The 16,346-nt window shown below is 44.3% G+C and overlaps 4 protein-coding genes and 1 long non-coding RNA gene across 6 annotated transcripts in view; 2 read left to right on the forward strand and 3 right to left on the reverse strand.

The window, feature by feature from the left end:
- The first annotated feature begins 1,420 nt into the window (after positions 1-1,420).
- eif2s3 (eukaryotic translation initiation factor 2, subunit 3 gamma) lies at positions 1,421-6,350 on the forward strand. Its single transcript, XM_030398165.1, has 12 exons — positions 1,421-1,573; positions 2,529-2,592; positions 2,698-2,825; positions 3,184-3,305; positions 3,401-3,495; positions 3,605-3,763; positions 3,921-4,055; positions 4,229-4,323; positions 4,782-4,926; positions 5,025-5,194; positions 5,349-5,521; positions 5,899-6,350. The coding sequence occupies exons 1-12, from the start codon at positions 1,505-1,507 to the stop codon at positions 5,960-5,962; spliced, it is 1,419 nt and encodes a 472-aa protein (XP_030254025.1). The 5' UTR covers positions 1,421-1,504; the 3' UTR covers positions 5,963-6,350.
- Positions 6,351-7,846: 1,496 nt separating this feature from the next.
- lrrc31 (leucine rich repeat containing 31) lies at positions 7,847-12,978 on the forward strand. The gene is made up of 10 exons (XM_030398149.1): positions 7,847-7,985; positions 8,879-9,070; positions 9,475-9,618; positions 9,755-9,922; positions 10,000-10,164; positions 10,304-10,498; positions 10,586-10,753; positions 10,834-10,998; positions 11,131-11,286; positions 11,471-12,978. The coding sequence occupies exons 1-10, from the start codon at positions 7,973-7,975 to the stop codon at positions 11,833-11,835; spliced, it is 1,731 nt and encodes a 576-aa protein (XP_030254009.1). The 5' UTR covers positions 7,847-7,972; the 3' UTR covers positions 11,836-12,978.
- On the reverse strand, positions 8,484-11,273 carry LOC115570018 (uncharacterized). The gene is made up of 2 exons (XR_003981677.1): positions 11,148-11,273; positions 8,484-9,214 (listed from the first exon to the last, which is right to left on the reverse strand). It is a non-coding gene; the product is annotated as an uncharacterized LOC115570018 (long non-coding RNA).
- Positions 12,941-15,843, reverse strand: lrrc34 (leucine rich repeat containing 34). 2 transcript variants are annotated; one of them, XM_030398178.1, is made up of 9 exons: positions 15,676-15,843; positions 15,536-15,600; positions 15,327-15,413; positions 14,638-14,766; positions 14,406-14,501; positions 14,138-14,292; positions 13,864-14,019; positions 13,471-13,597; positions 12,941-13,362 (listed from the first exon to the last, which is right to left on the reverse strand). In XM_030398178.1, the coding sequence occupies exons 1-9, from the start codon at positions 15,836-15,838 to the stop codon at positions 13,123-13,125; spliced, it is 1,218 nt and encodes a 405-aa protein (XP_030254038.1). In that variant the 5' UTR covers positions 15,839-15,843; the 3' UTR covers positions 12,941-13,122. The 2 variants fall into 2 exon arrangements, with proteins under 2 accessions (XP_030254038.1, XP_030254037.1); XM_030398177.1 differs by having other exon boundaries at positions 15,536-15,603.
- A 326-nt stretch (positions 15,844-16,169) lies between these two features.
- LOC115569822 (phospholipase D1-like) overlaps positions 16,170-16,346 on the reverse strand; it is a 17,359-nt gene continuing 17,182 nt past the window's right edge. Inside the window, exon 18 of the mRNA XM_030397988.1 lies at positions 16,170-16,283. Coding sequence (XP_030253848.1) covers positions 16,170-16,283 — 114 coding nt within the window. The remainder of the gene's footprint in view (positions 16,284-16,346) is intronic.

A 16,346-nucleotide genomic window follows, 5' to 3' on the forward strand; every position in this document is an offset into this window, starting at 1 on the left:
AATATAACGAGAATAAAGTCATAATATTACGAGAATAAAGTCATAATATCACGAGAATAAAATTATAATATAACGAGAATAAAGTCATAATATTACGAGAATAAAGTCATAATATTACGAGAATAAAATTATAATATAACGAGAATAAAGTCATAATAATACGAGAATAATGTAATAATAGTACAAGAAAAAAAGTCGTTTTAATTAGAAAAAAGCTTCGATAGAGTTAACGTTATCAAGATCTGACAAAAAAGTAAAAGTACTCAAGTAATATTTTGAGGTAATTGTACTTTATTTGACTGCACTTTTCACCTACTTTATGCCACATTCTGCTCCATTACAAACTGTACAAAAACACTAATAATAGTAATTTATTTACCAAATGGAGGGCCAAAAAGTGACCATATCATAATTAAATAAATAGCTAATTTTGGCAGTTTCAGCTCCCCATATAATATGGACACACTAACAAATACAAAAAGTGTACAAGGACCGAAAAAATGTGATCAAGTAATCTATCCATGATTTTTAAAGTTAAGGCCAGACTCAAAAATTAGTCACAGGTTCAAGACAAAGTCTCTAAAGAGGAATTAGTTCAAGATATCTATTTTCTGGAGAATGGCGGCTAGGACAACACAGATTTAAACTTGTCTTACTGTCAAATCAAAGCTAAAATAGTCCAAAAACACCATTCTGGTACCACCCAAAACCAGGAAAGCCACCAAATCAGTGCATGACAGTCAGTTTTATGATCACTTTGTAAATTTCAAATTGGTTTGAGTATTAAAAGCACTAAAGCACAATATCAGCTGAAAGGATAAGGACCATAGGGCAGGTGTTGAATGATCTGGGATCAATTATTATAGTACGGCCAACATCTGGTTTTGAGATTTTTATGAAAGTACATCAGTTGATGTTTTGTTTAAAAAGGTACATATTTCTATTTGAATTAAAATAACTTGCATTTCAAAGCCAACAATTCCAGGATTTGTCTTGAGGGTGTCCTACACGTTACAGAACTACAGAACTACAAGCCCCTTAACTCCAGACGAGGAAACAAGGCCTTTTGATGACGTCATTAAACAACGACGGACCTGACACACGGATGAAAATATATTTCGTCACTTTTTGTAGCAGAAAAAATCCCCCAGAACTTGTACGTCGTTCGATGATAAATGTTGTTAACGGTGAATAAAGAGTATAAGTGTTTGGTCTTTAGATAAATAAGCGTTTTAAAGTAAGAAATAAATTGCATCAGCCGTTGTGAAAGGACCCCGCTGCCTCTACTTGGATGAATCACGCGAGTTACAAACCACGTCTTTGTCTGTTGTCAGCGAAAATAAATATATAGCGTTATTATTATTCTAAACATACACAACTTCCTGTTAACACTCTGACACGTTAACGTCACTGAAAGTAATTGTTGGAAAAGAGAAACGGCTGTTTCTGTCGGTTTGATCAGGCATTCGCCGGAGCCGCCTTCTTCATTCCCTTTTCATTCAAGATGGCGGGCGACGAGTCTGGTACAACGCTTGGTCAGCCTCATCTGGCTCGACAAGACCTTAGTTCTCTGGTAAGTGTCAGTTAAACACATTTTTACAGCTTTGTACTTTAATGTTGTCGGCTGTCGGTCCGTCGTGTTGCCGGAACAGTTTCATAAATGATGACAATTACCGTTAACGGTCGCCGGTGGTGCGCCGCCGCCACCCGGCACATGACGGCAGGCCAGGCGGGGCGGAGAGCTAAGACACCCGCTGCACTTCTAACAAAGATTAGCAATTAAATATATTTGTATCAACATTTCTAAATGAGACAAACGTGTCTGTGTATACACAATGTGTATTCACAGCGCCGCTGTAGTCGCCATATTTGTTCTACGTCAGCTATGTCTGTTTAGCCATGTTTGATTGTAACGTTAGCATCTGTTGCTAAGTTGAGGTAAAATGTATGAAAATGTCTATGGAGTTCTGAATGGAGATGGAACCAGGGATGTAGCTCAAAACAATCCCACTTATTGTCGGATTTCATCCATCTTAAATCAATAATTGAGACGGACTTTTCATGAAATTTGTGAATATTAGATTGTGTTAATGGTGTTGACAGGATGTAGATGATAAGTTACCTTTTGTTTTCATTTTAAGCCAGCTGGGTCAATAACCGACAAGGAAAAGAGACAACATGGTCTTTTTTTTATCAGTTTACCAAATTCACTTGAGATATTTTATGAAATGCAAAGTTGAACTCTGATATTATTGATTTACACTGAAAGAATCAGTCAGTTAGCCCAAATAAACACGATCTACTAACAGACAGCAGCAGCAGCGGTGGTGTTTCATGCCTCTGTGTTCACTTCATACGTTTGCAGAGTCATTCAGGGGAAGTGTTTGCATGTCTGCTCTCATGGCGGCTTCCTTTGTGTCCATTCACCCTCTGGATTAAACAGAGGGAGGAGGCCCTGCTCTGCTCTGTTAACCTCGCTGTTGTTTTTCAGTGTGCGATGGCTCTAATGTGTGTTGTTCTCATGGCAGGATGTGTCCACCCTGACGCCTCTCTCTCAAGAGATCATCAGCAGACAGGCCACCATCAATATTGGTACGAGAATTGATCATTTGGTTTTACAGCATCCTTCCTTGATGGTTGGAGTTGATACATGAAGACTGTGTGTTCTGACCGCTGTGTTTCTCTCCTCTCCTCCAGGCACCATCGGTCATGTGGCCCATGGAAAGTCCACAGTAGTGAAGGCCATCTCTGGTGTCCACACTGTCAGGTTCAAGAATGAGCTGGAGAGGAACATCACCATCAAGTTAGGATATGCTAACGCTAAGGTAAGCGGCACTGGTGGTTCATTTTTGGCCTGTCTACCTGAACGCTGCCTCTTTTTAATTTTGAGGGTCAGTGTCTGCATGCCTGGGATGTTATTTTTCGTGGGATCAGTTTTTAACTCGTACACAAAGATAAACTGACACGTATTGATAGAAAACAACCAGGGACATGTCAGTTGGCTAGTAAAGTTAAATCACTTTAGACAGTGGAGTGTTTTTAAGGTATAAACTGACATTTAAAACGGAAATCCTCTTTGTTTTTTCATACTAACCCACAAAATTTAGGGTCATATTTCCAGATTTTTCTTACTTGGTGTTCAATCAATAATTTCCCTGTTTCTGCCTCCGCTAAATATTGTAGGTCTATAAGCTGGACGACCCCAGCTGTCCCAGGCCGGAGTGCTACAGGTCGTGTGGCAGCAGCACTCCTGATGAGTTTCCCACAGACATCCCCGGCACCAAGGGCAACTTCAAGCTGGTCAGGTACGACTGCAGGGAAAAGGAAAGCCCAGATGAATGTATTAAGTTTAAAAAATCCCCTTTCCATTCATCAGTGGAGTTTTTCTGTCTTTCTCCAGACACGTGTCATTTGTTGACTGTCCCGGTCACGACATCTTGATGGCCACCATGTTGAACGGAGCCGCCGTCATGGATGCAGCACTCCTGCTGATCGGTAGGCCTCCGATTCCTTCACTCCAACAGACGAGACAAACTTTGACTCAAGCTGTGTGTTATTTACTGCCAGTGTTTTCCTCTGACGTGGTTCTCGTGTCTTCCTGCAGCGGGTAACGAGTCGTGTCCTCAGCCCCAGACGTCTGAGCATCTGGCAGCGATAGAGATCATGAAGCTGAAGCACATCCTCATCCTGCAGAACAAGATCGACCTGGTGAAGGAGAGCCAGGCCAAAGAGCAGTACGAGCAGATCCTCGCCTTCGTACAGGGTGAGTCGTTATGAACCTGCAATCGACACCAAACACTGATTGTTTCCTGAAATACGGCAACATTCTCTCCATTTCAAGCTCGTGACTCTTCAGGTCACTTTATTCTCCCTCTGACTCTCTGCTGCCTGTGACTGATGATGTCATGCTCCTCCTGCAGGCACGGTGGCAGAGGGCGCTCCCATCATTCCTATCTCAGCACAGCTGAAGTACAACATCGAGGTGGTTTGTGAGTACATCGTCAAAAAGATCCCAGTGCCCATCAGAGACTTCACGTCCGAGCCCAGACTCATCGGTAAGAAGAAGAACACACACATTCAGAGTGTTCTCACTAACCTGCTGTGTGTTCTCAGCTTTGTTTTCGTCTCTACACTCTCATCCTTGTCTGTTGGTTTTCTGCTGTGAAGCTTTGTTTAATAAAAAGCTCTGCCAGCTGATTAAAACCTGTGAACGTCTTCTGTGTTTCAGTCATCAGATCTTTTGACGTAAACAAGCCCGGCTGTGAGGTCGACGACTTGAAGGGAGGCGTTGCAGGAGGAAGTATCCTGAAGGGAGTGCTCAAGGTGAGGTCTGGTCTTTTTACCTCCACAGACAAAAGAGTTCCTCCTCTTAGAAACTGTACTGTGCTTCTGTATGAAAGTTAAAATCAGAAGATGGATAACACACGTTCATTTATTTTACACAACGTTATTTTTTTTGCTTGTTTTGGACTCATTTACCTGCTTTAAGCTGACAGGAACTGAAGTAGATTATTTGCCTGACCAGCAGCACAGTCCAGACAGAATTAAATTAATCTTTTATCTTTGTTTAAGATGCACGTGCCCTCTCTGACTTTATAATTTAGTTTAAAATAATAAACAACTTTTCTGATATTTTGAGAAACACCAAACTGTGGAAAACAGCTACAACATGTCTACAATAAAAGAGGGCTGGCAGTTTTGGACATGGTTATTAATCTTAAACACACCTTCCATGAATTGTGCTCCCGTCTGAACCGTCCTCCTCCTTTCTGTAACTCCAGGTGGGTCAGGAGATCGAGGTGCGGCCCGGTATCGTGTCCAAAGACCAGGAAGGAAAGCTGATGTGCAAACCCATCTTCTCCAAGATCGTGTCTTTGTTTGCTGAACACAACGACCTGCAGTACGCAGCACCCGGAGGCCTTATCGGTACGTCCACGCTCACATGCTTTATTCTACTGTTGTTAACTCCAGATGAAAACAAAACAAGAATATTTAAACTGAAAGTAAACGCTGGTTCTGTGCAGGTGTGGGCACCAAGATCGACCCGACACTGTGCAGGGCGGATCGTATGGTCGGTCAGGTGCTGGGCGCCGTCGGAGCGCTGCCAGAGATCTTCACCGAGCTGGAGATCTCCTACTTCCTTCTCAGAAGGCTGCTGGGAGTCCGCACAGAGGGAGACAAGAAGGCTGCCAAGGTGAGACATGCATTATGGGAAATGTAGTTTGAAATCTTAGGGGAGTAAAAGAGAAGGCTGTGAGAGCGGTACCCGGTGTGACGATGCAGAAATGTAATCTTCCTGCAACAGAATATTTTTTGAACGTTGTCGTTATCGTTGTGTGCGTCTGCAGGTCCAGAAGCTGTCTAAGAACGAGGTGCTGATGGTGAACATCGGCTCGCTGTCGACAGGCGGCCGCGTCAGCGCCGTCAAGGCTGATCTCGCCAAGATCGTCCTCACCAACCCGGTGTGTACAGAGGTCGGAGAGAAGATCGCTCTGAGTCGACGTGTGGAGAAACATTGGCGGTAAGAATCTGTTTTTGCTTCGCGTAGTTGCATGTTTCCTGTAAAATACAGCAACTTTGGTGGGATGATGATGATTTTACAGTTTCCTGTAGCGCTGAATGGGTATCACACTGCCTGGACGGGCAGCTGTGAGTAGATGGTAGATCTGGGTAGATAGAGGCGGCATGATGAACAGTACAGAGGTGGTTTTGATGCAGTTAGCAGCAGCAGGCTGTTAGTTTAGCAACAACACTACCAGTGTCTGTCCATCAGGTAACTCCAGCGATCACCTCGTCACTGTAAAAGGCGTTTATCATGAAGGCTGTGTGTGGAGCTGTTTACTATAGCAACAAGTTGAGCAGTCGTCTTACTCCCTCCTCTCCTTCTTTTCCCGTCAGTCTGATTGGATGGGGACAGATCAGGAGGGGCGTGACCATCACACCCACAGTGGACGACGACTGAGGAGGGAAGAAGAGGATGTCACCGTAGCAACGCTCCCGTCAGCTGGACATCACAACCATCACGCTCTTCTCGGCTTTTATTTTTGTTTATTTTGTTTTGTTTATTTTCCTGCGAGGACGGAGGAGGTGAACAGAACAGGACATGTCGGTGGTGTAGAGACGCCTCCTCCCTCTGCTCGCCTCTCTCAGCAGCTCAGACGAGGTGCAGTTTTCTCTCTGAGCTCGTCGCAGGTTTGTCCTGATGGAAGGAGAGCAGAGGAGGAGAGGAGGCTCTTTACACCGTCATAACAATCCTTCAGAGAGGGAGACCGGAGGTTCATTCAGTACAGAAGTGATCCTGTACTGTCTGCAGAGTTCAGTGAGATCTAATAAAATACATTTGAAAGAAATGTGCTTGTTTCTGACGTCTGTTTGTTGGCTTTTAATAATGTGACGACATGTTGTTGCAGCTGTAAATGGAATAAACTGCAGATAAGTACAAAACTTTTAAAGCAACAGAATGTAACTTCCAGGAGACGGATGGATGATTGTGTCGGTCTCATCCCCGGGTCGTCAGGTACACACAGCCACAGCATCAGCACCAGTCGCAAACTCACAACCATCTGTCTTTTTCCTGGAGGTTACATTACAACTGGACTCGTCTGCTGACCGCTCGGAGCTTTACAACATGTTACATTCACCTCATTTTAAATTTGGCCCAAGGACACTTAAACGTGTCGCTGGGAGGAGCTCAGGAGTCGAACCAGCGACCTGCACTGAACACTTTACCTCCTGAGCTTCAGCCGCACCAGATTATGAGGCTTTAATACTCCATTAGTTAATTTGTTGGTCACCATTTTCTTAATTTTACTGGACTTATTTTGATCAAATTAAATTCTACAAACTTGTATTTGATAGGAGTTTTATCTGATGTGAGACATGAAAGCTGAGACGGTTCGTCGACTAACAAAAACAATAAGATGCATTTAGTTTTTATAATCGGTTTGTTGTTGTGTTGTACAAATATAGCAAACATTTTATTTGTTCCAGCTCAGATCAGTTTTATATTAGACGTTCTTAGAGGTCAAAATTAATTACTGGATCGGTTCAAGTTCTTGATTTGAATTTGATCTAGTCCAATATTTAGTTCTTTATAGTTTATCTTACAATGTTAAAGATGATGAGAAATGACTCCTGGACCCGTCCCGTTATCAGGACCTGGGTCAAAGTCAATGGGGTCTATTCTATAATTAACTGACAACTAGTTTGGTAACTGATTTTTAGTTTAAGTCACTTTTCAAACTATAAATGTGAAACATGTTGGCTCCAGCTTCATGTTCTCTGCACTGCTGAACAAAGTTATGATGTTTAATCATGCATGCTTTTATATTCTTCAACATTTATGTCCTTTTATTCTCAGACATAAAGCTTTCTACCATTAAAGGAGTGATAAAAAGAGAACAGATAGAAAAAGTTATAGGACACAATATAAAACACACCTGACAGGAGGGCACGTGGGACGTCACGTGCCTGACTCCATCCAAGCTGAGTGGAAATCAGTTCAGTACAAATACACAGACAATAAAATGTATTTATTAATTAACTGTAATCATCCACCGCGAACAGCTGCAACATCAAAGTGATAAACACATTAATGCGTTAATAAGTATAATTCAATCAGAAGCAAAACATCTGAACACTCCTCCAGCACAGGTGTGGACATTTATTTCGCACTTCCGGGATGATCCACCTGACGGGCACGAGACAGGACGTCACGCAGATGAGGAAGAAGAAGAAGAAGAAGAAAGTGTGAAAGTAAAGACTGAGTTCAGATTATTGTTGCAGCAGGTTCAGTGACTGCTGGCAGCTCGTGCAGGTGATCCAGTCATGTGACCTGTTTTTGTTTTATGTCTTCATGTTCTGCAGACACACGGACCGTGAACGCACCACCGTGTAGAAACACACTCGTCTTTTCTTTATTTTTTTAATTACTCTGATTTTTCTCTTGTTTTTGGAGCTCAACTCTTCCAACATGGAGTCTGCAGGTAAGAAGACTGTTAGTCTGGATGAAGAATGAAAACGTTCCTGCAGAGATTTACTCTGATAATGACTTTGTTCTCTGTCAGCTTTTACTGGAATCACGCTGTGATGTTGAGATTAAATCACTTCTGTACAAACGTTTAATTATCAAATGTTAAATTTGGCATTTTTGGCTGAAATATAACTGAATAACTCGATAATCAATCGACCAACACATTAATCAACTAATGGCTGCAGAATGGCTGCTTTCACTTCGATTTGTAACAGATTACTGTTACAGTACTTTTACTGAAGTAACGGATCTGAATCCCTCCACACATGTAGTAACTATGAACAGATATACTGTAAATTAAATCAAGGGGGGAAAAAGCCCAAAATGCAATTAAATAAAATGATGAAAATGATTCCAAATTCAAGCATTTTTCATAGTTACACACTAATGTCACATACAAGTCATTCATTAGGTAAAATGTAGCAGCTTTAAACTATATTTTCATGGAGGATCTCGTTATTAAAGCACCTTTTTAATCAATTGTTTAACTTACAATACATAATACACCTCTTTTCTTCACCTCTTCTTCATTCATGATAAACTTCTTTACACTCGGTCGGGGTTTCTACTTAAATTTGAGAACAGGCACATTTTAGATAACTTTATTATTATTTCTGGAAGCTTATATTGCTTCTATTTGCTCTGTTTTATATCCTCTTTGTATCTTTAGCCTCACCTTATTTCACCTGTAGGGATCAAACAAGTCCAGGTCACAACACAAATGAATACCTTCAAAAACACCCTTAACTTAAAGCATTTATAATCACGTCATCTTGATTTAAAGGACACCTAAAGGTGTTTTTTGTTTTGTCCATTCTAAACTGTTTCCTGCCTCTCATTGGTCAGAGGGTCAGCGGGGGCGGGACGGCGGCAGTCAGAGGCGCTCCCCTCTCGACGTCATCATGAGCCAGATCCGCAGGAAGCGAACGAACTCAGACAGGAAGCCGCTGGGACGCCTGCTGTCCTGGAGCTCGGACCGGACGGGGATCCCCGAGGACGGAGAGGCGGAGGCCCGGGAGGAGAGAGGACAGAGCTCAGGTGGATCCTCACAGCCTCATTTATGGAACATTTTCATTCTTTAATTCTTTATTTCTGTGTACATTAATTGACATTAAAAACAAATGTAAGTGCACCTGAGTTAGTTTTCACCTGCAGTCCCTTCACCGGATGTTGATGGTCATCCTAGAATAAATAAAAAATAATAATACAAATAGTCTACATAGCTTAAAGCAGCTGAAACACATAATAAAGTCTGATAAAACATATGTAGAGATCTCTTTCTTTTAGACTGTAAACATGAATCTATACTGTAACAGCTGCAGTGTTTACAAAGACGTGCACAGACCAACGTAAGAGGAGAGGAAGACGTTTGATTTAAGATGACAACAGAGGTGAGAGGTGATGAAACAGTCGGATGTGTGTGATGTGTGTTTGTGTTTCAGTTGCTGCTGACGCGACAGACGGCGAGCGGGACGGCGGCTGGGGCCGAGTGAGAGTTTTCCTGCAGAGACTCGGGAAGAAAGCCGACAGCAGGAGCCTCCGCCTGGCTCACTGTGATCTCACCGCCACAGACCTGCTGGAGCTGGGTAGTGGTTTTAACTTTAAAGGAGCAGTTCACCCAAAAACATAAACCCAGTCATCATCTCCTCCTTTGGATCTGTCTGGATCTTCCAGTTTGGGCTTCATAGTTGAACAGATACCTTCTTCTTCTTCTCCTCTCAGCCACGTTGCTGCAGGTTCTCCCTCAGCTGGAGGAGTTGGACGTCTCCTGGAACGAGCTGGTTGGCGGATGTCTGGAAGCGCTGACCTCTCACCTCCAACATGTGGGCGGGATCAGAGCGCTGAAGCTCTGCGGCTGTAGGCTGAGCGCCGATGACATCACGGCACTGGGTGGGTCATCATTACATATGTTGAATCAGGTTTTGCTCTGATCCGGAGCCGCTGACCGATGGGGTGTGTTCGTGCAGGTGAAGCTCTCGGCTGCCTGTCTTTCTTGGAGAGCCTTGATGTATCGTGGAACAGTGGCGTCGGGGGTGGCGCCCTGCAAAGCCTGCTGGGTAAACCTCCCCCGTCACTGAGGGAGCTCCACCTGGTCGCCTGCCAGCTCACTGCGGCTGATGCTGCTGCACTGGGTACTGACTTTAACGTACATTTTAATGAAGAAACCTTCTTTATCTTCTGTTTAGCCATTTCCTACATTTCCCATAATGCCAGTGGAGAGCACCCATAGAACATATGTGATTGTTACACTCATGCATCGCTCTCTTTCAGGAGGAATGGTGTCTGCGCTCCACAGACTCTGTGTGTTGGATGTCTCCTGTAATCCTCAGCTCACACAGGAAGTGGACGGCGGCGGCGGCGGCGGCGGCTTCAGAGTGCTGACCTCCTCGCTCTGTCACGCTGCCTCCCTCACCACGCTGCGGTTACAGGCCTGCGGTCTGACGGCGGACAGCCTCGAAGCTCTGAGTGAGAAATCTTCAGTTTTCTGTCAGTAAACGTGACAGACAGCTTTGGTTTTATTCCATCTGTTTCCTCCCCCTCCTCGTCCTGCAGGTGGTTCGCTCCACTGCCTCCCCTCAGTGCGAGAGTTGGACCTGTCCTGCAACAAAAGTCTGTCTGGAGGACTGGACCGGCTCTCCGCACACCTGGCTCACCTCACACACCTGGAGAGCCTCGACCTTCACCTCTGCTGTCTGACGCACGCCGACCTGGAAGCCCTGAGTGAGTGTGTGTGTGTGTGTGTGACTGATGTGAGTGACAGTCAGCGGTGAGGATCAGGTCATGTGACTCGTTGTCTCCAGTCCAGGTGCTTCCCTCTCTGACGGCGCTGACGGAGCTCGACGTGTCGTCCAATAAGGAGGCAGTGGGCGTGGTCCACTCGCTGGTCTCCGCCCTCCCTCTGACACAGATGAGGCGTCTGCCGCTCAACAACTGCAGCCTGAACGCAGAGTCCTTCACTGCTCTGGGTCAGACAGCACTGCTGATACTACTGCAGCACTTTACCCACAATCAGATACAGATACGTATATACATGTATCATTAACTTTCAATGTGTGTGTGTGTGTGTGTGTGTGTGTGTGTGTGTGTGTGTGTGTCAGCCCTGGCCGTGCCGTACCTGCGCAGCGTGGATGTTTCCTGGTGTAAAGTGGTTGGTGGTCGCTTGGCGTTGCTCCTGGACGCTCTGCAGCCGTCAGTCATCCTGGAGCTCCGCCTCAGCAGCTGTGACCTCACCACAGACGACCTGCGTCACCTGGGTAACACACACACACACACACACACACACACACACACTGACGCAAATATATATACATGTTATAAATAGTAAAATCAATGATGGATGGATTCCGTGGGTCAGTTTAATCTGCTGTAAAAAACAACTCTGCTGTATTATTGCTGATCAATAATCACTGATCGGTCCTCCATCTTTGTCTGGTGCAGCTGCTGTGTGCAAGCGTGGATGTCTGTCCTCTCTGCGGGTGCTGGACTTGTCCTACAACGGCTCCGTGGGTGATGAAGGCTGGTCCGCCCTGTTGGCAGCAGGAGGCCTGGGCTCGCTGGAGGACGTGGATCTCAGCTTGCGACCTTTGACCTCTGCTTCCTGCTCGGCGTGGCTGCCGGCGCTGCTCGGCGCTCTGCCTCGACTTCCTGCGCTGACTCGCCTGGCGCTGCAGCGCTGGACGATCAGCTCTCAGGACAGACGGCAGCTGAGCCACAGCCTGAGGAAGAGGAGCGTGATGCTGGAGTGGGATCCACCCAATAGGGACGCAGCAGTGGCGACCAATCAGGAGAGCCCAGAGGAGTAGATCCTGAAGATGCTGCTCATCTGATGTCACACGTCACTAATGAAGGACACTTAATTAAAAACACTAAATAGACACATTAATGCACTTTGTAACTGTCACGTGTAGTTTTCTTTTGGTAAATTAGACAAAATATTTTGGATATTTAACAATCGTGTGATTAAAATACTTTTAACAGAGTTGAACAAATATAATACCACGATGAGACGTTTGACTGTGGAGCTTCATCTGTCATGACCTCGTTTATATCCTGCTGCACAGACAGTTTTATAAAACATGATTCTTAACTACGGAAGCCTGGAGAGGAAATTCAAAAAACATTCTTAGATGCAAAATAGAAAAAAAAGAATAAGGTTATACATTTTCAAAGTCTGATTTAAATTGTTTTCTCTCCTTCGTAAAAGGACATTTTTTTGCCAGGATCATTTTTAAGAGTAAATTTTTGTTTCTTTATCCATCTATGGAATACAGAAGCCCTGAGAGACAAGTGAGAAAAAAAATATATTTACTTTTTTTTAATTTTTTTTTTAAAGTAGAAGATAGAAAATTTATAGCAGTAAAACTTGTTTTAAACTTGTTACACCGATGAAAAAAAAACTTTCAAATGGATCACCAGAACTATTTTTCTTACTTCTCTCTCTGTGCTTCCATATTTCAGCGTTTAAAAAAGAAAAAAGAATCATTAAATTAAACTGTTTTTCCTCTCACTTGTGTCACAGGATAAAAAAGATCAGTGAAATTTAAAAGAACAAAACAAAAATGAATAACTTGCTGCTCGGGGTTTTGGTAAAGTTATGTAAACGTATTAATAACAATAATCATAAAATACTCAAACTGATGTTTTGCCTTACATGTGTGCGATATGATGAACTGTTGGAAAGTGGAAATTCTCATGTCAGGTGCTAATTTTTAAGATCGAGAGTAATGTAAGTGAAAAATGTAGCTTGTAGAGTTTAATGAAAGCTGGGAAACCTCCAGTCTGCAGGTTGGTAACAGTGAGGTTGAGTTAATCACCCAGTTTTATAAAATATGTGATGAACTCAGATGGATTACATGATGCACTCTTTAATCTATGCACTAAACATATTGTAAATAAGAGACAATGTATATTTGGATTCACCTTTATTAAAAAAAAATCTCACAGAATGTATTATTTCATCAGTTTCATGACTTCTTTCTCTGTCGCTCATTTGAAGTGTTTTCTTTTCTTCTGTTGACGTGTGTACATTTAGTAATCGGTTCTCAGTCTCAGTGTGGGATGCTGGTGGATGTGAGGAGGCTGATGAGAGTCTAGCAGGGCTGCATGGGAACAAGCTGCTGACTCTCCATCTGTGGAGGAGAGGTGGAGTCGGGTCTGCTGCAGTGTTGGAGGCGGTCGGATGCGTCTGTACCGTCGCTGTCTGTCCTCAAATAGTGTCTCCTCAAACTGTGGGTGAGCTCAGCGAGAAACACCTGACCGTCCACATCGTAGGCGCTGACGTCTGTCTGCTCTGGAGGCAGACGGCCGCTGGTCATCAGCTCGCTGAAGGCCTGACGGGAGAAGGAGAGTTAAAATCATACACATAATATATGACGTAGACAGTGTATCTGTTACAGTTCAGCAAGAATATGTTGAAAACGTCTGTGTGTGTGTGTTACCTGACAGACCGGCTCTTCCAGGTGGTTTCCCCAGATGTAGATGTGGCTCAGAGTTGGGTTAACTTTCATGGCCTGAGCCAGAGACAGAAGACCCTCCGTCCTGATGTTGTTACTGCTGACAGACAGCCTGAAGACGGACAGACAGACAGTCTTATGATTATTCTGTTCTGACCGTTAAAAGTCCTTCAAGTGAGACAAATCTGAGAAGGAACCAGACTTAAGTTATGGGGGTTTAAAATAGTCAGTGCCTCATTTAAGAAGGTCAGTCCAAAAGGTTCAGATCCACCATGGCAGCCCAAAATACAACTGTTATTAAAAGCAATTGAAATGTCCCTTTAACTTGGATATCTACAGTTTGCAGAGTCCATGTTTGTCTGAGTGTGCAGGACTCACTCTCTCAGGACGCTGCCTGGCCCGGACACAGCCTCGCTCAGGTACACAGCACCTTCATCTTCAATCCGATTGTACGACAGATCTATGACCTCCAGGGTCGGGTTCTGCTTCAGCACCTTGGCGAGAAGACGCACGCCGTCACGAGTCACACGGTTACTGCAGGACAACAGAGACCAGATGAAATACAGTCCGTCTATCCAGAGGATCAGAGGGATTTCACAGAGAAACACCAGCGGTCAGAGTTTATGTGACGTAGAGGATGTTCTGTTCCTACCAGCGCAGGTCCAGGTAGCGCAGGCTGTGGTTGAGCAGCAGGCCTTCAGTCAGCCTCTCCATCCCGGTGTCAGTCATCCCCATCTTCCCCAGGTGGAGCTCCACCAGGCTGCTGTTCAGCACCAGCATCTCTGAGAAGTGCACCGCCCACTCCTCCTGCAGACAGACAGACAGAGAGCTCCAGGTCAGAGTCAAACAACCGTCCACGACAGATGTTCTATCTGAATCATGTTTATATAATACACCACTGTGATGCTGTGTGTTTGGACCTGGTGGCTGAAGAGCAGCGGCCGGCTGATGTCTACAGAGTGAAGACTGCTGTTGCTCTTCAGCATGATGGCAAACGCTATCACACTCTGAGTGGCCTGCAGGGACAGAGGCAGGTCAGAGAGGCCGGCTTCTGTCTGACGTTTGAAATCCAACTGGGAAACCAGGACGACTAACAACCAAGCTGACCCCAAAAATATGAGCATTAAATCACAGGAGTCTGTGTGTGTTTACCAGGTCGCAGTCAGCCAGCTCCAGCTCCTTCAGGGTGTCGTTCACCTGCAGCATGCTGGCCAGGTGCATGGCTCCTCTGTTCTCAATCTTATTACCTGACAGTCCGAGGGAGAGCAAGGTGCTGTTACACTGAAGGGAGAGAGAGAGAGAGAGAGAGATGGGGAAATCATTACTTTGGGTCAATCTTTAAAATCGTTCCTTGATTACTGTGAACACAACACTGCAGTTTGTTCCATCTGCTGAGACGCAGGGGATGATGTGCTGCAGCCAGCAGGAGGCCATTGAGATGTTTTGGCTTCACTTTTGAGGAAGCGTCATGTCATCCATCTTTTTATACAGTCAATGATCTTGACTCAAACTAATGTACACAGTCCTGCACCACAAATACTCACTAGAGCATCAAATTTGGATTATTCCGCTGCTTTTTACATCTTTTTTTTACATTTACATCTTCAGCAGGAACCGATGGGCTCGAGACTGAAAGCCACAGACAGGAAGTCAGAAAGTACTGAGGGAAAGAGTAACACATTGCTGGTTTTGTTCTTTTCTGGGAGTTTGTTGAAAAAAACTTCACGGCAAGCTGAAAGGATTTCCTTTTCCTTTCCTTTGTGTGTGTGTGTGTGTGTGTGTGTGTGTGTGTGTGTGTGTGTGTGTGTGTGTGTGAGAGGAGGAGGGGAGGAGATATGAACCTGCAGACTCTTGGCGAGAACGTCAGCTCCGTCTGTCTGGATGTTGTTGTACATCAGGTCCAGAGAGAGTAAAGCTGAGCTGTCCTCCTGCTCAGTGAAAACAGATCCATAAACAAAACAACACAACTGGAACAGAGGTGATGAAATACAACAAAGAAGAACAACATAACTATTTTTTATTTAAACTAAATCTGACACATTTAGCTTACCTGTAAGAGGTCAGCTAGGTGTCCAGCCCCTTCATCTGTTATGTTGTTGTACCTGACGTCAAGACCTGCTGACACAAAAAACTGTTTGAAATCCTGAAGAACGTCCAAGTTAAGGTGCTCGCCTAAACCTGACTGCTCACCTGTCACACATGTGTTGTTTCTCAGACATTTTGAGAGAGCGAGAACGTCTTTGTCATCAAGTCGCTGTACACGTCTCAGTCGGTTGTTTCCTGCCAGTTTTAAGGTGACATTCCTGTCAAACACACAACAACAAAGCAAACAACAAAAGTGACTTGATTTCATGATGAACAGCCATGCTGCCTTCATGTGCACCGGATAAAATCTGAAGTCAGAGTTGTACACACCTATCACTGCAGATTTTGGATAGAAATAACACAAATCGAGGGTCACCATCCCAGTTTAGAAATATTCATCATTTTACTTTTAATACTGACTTAATGATTTTCCCTTACTTAACTGTTATAAAATAAACTGAATCACCCAACCACCTCTTCTAATTCATTCAACAAAGTCTAGCACTGAAGGCAACAAGCCTTATACACTTTTAAATCATTGGCTAATCCTGACACAGTGGCGGACTGATAGACTTAACCGTTAGGAATTTAACACGTCTTCAAGTGGTAACGACCATGCTTTTGCCAGACGCAGTTGGGAATGTTTCGCTTCTCGCGAGTTTCGGTTGCAGCAGACACGGGTACGACATGGAGCGGTACTTCGGCTTCATGAGCTGGTGAGAAAACAGAGAGTAAAGAGTCCGGTCGGCGCTGCGTGAGGCATTCTTAACTGAATA

The sequence above is a fragment of the Sparus aurata genome, chromosome 19 (genome assembly GCF_900880675.1).
Source record: "Sparus aurata chromosome 19, fSpaAur1.1, whole genome shotgun sequence".
Taxonomy (NCBI): domain Eukaryota; kingdom Metazoa; phylum Chordata; class Actinopteri; order Spariformes; family Sparidae; genus Sparus; species Sparus aurata.

Excerpts from the sequence above, each read along its gene's own strand:
- eif2s3 (XM_030398165.1), top strand. The coding sequence starts at position 1,505 with ATGGCGGGCGACGAGTCTGGTACAACGCTTGGTCAGCCTCATCTGGCT. Across the intron at positions 2,826-3,183 it reads TAGGATATGCTAACGCTAAG|GTCTATAAGCTGGACGACCC; the intron begins GTAAGCGGCACT and ends TAAATATTGTAG. Across the intron at positions 3,764-3,920 it reads GATCCTCGCCTTCGTACAGG|GCACGGTGGCAGAGGGCGCT; the intron begins GTGAGTCGTTAT and ends CTCCTCCTGCAG.
- lrrc31 (XM_030398149.1), top strand. Across the intron at positions 9,071-9,474 it reads GGAGAGAGGACAGAGCTCAG|TTGCTGCTGACGCGACAGAC; the intron begins GTGGATCCTCAC and ends TTTGTGTTTCAG. Across the intron at positions 10,754-10,833 it reads CGCCGACCTGGAAGCCCTGA|TCCAGGTGCTTCCCTCTCTG; the intron begins GTGAGTGTGTGT and ends CGTTGTCTCCAG.
- lrrc34 (XM_030398177.1), bottom strand. The coding sequence starts at position 15,838 with ATGAAATCAAGTCACTTTTGTTGTTTGCTTTGTTGTTGTGTGTTTGAC. Across the intron at positions 15,604-15,675 it reads AAACAACACATGTGTGACAG|CAGGTCTTGACGTCAGGTAC; the intron begins GTGAGCAGTCAG and ends TTTTTGTGTCAG. Across the intron at positions 15,414-15,535 it reads ACCTAGCTGACCTCTTACAG|GAGGACAGCTCAGCTTTACT; the intron begins GTAAGCTAAATG and ends TTCACTGAGCAG.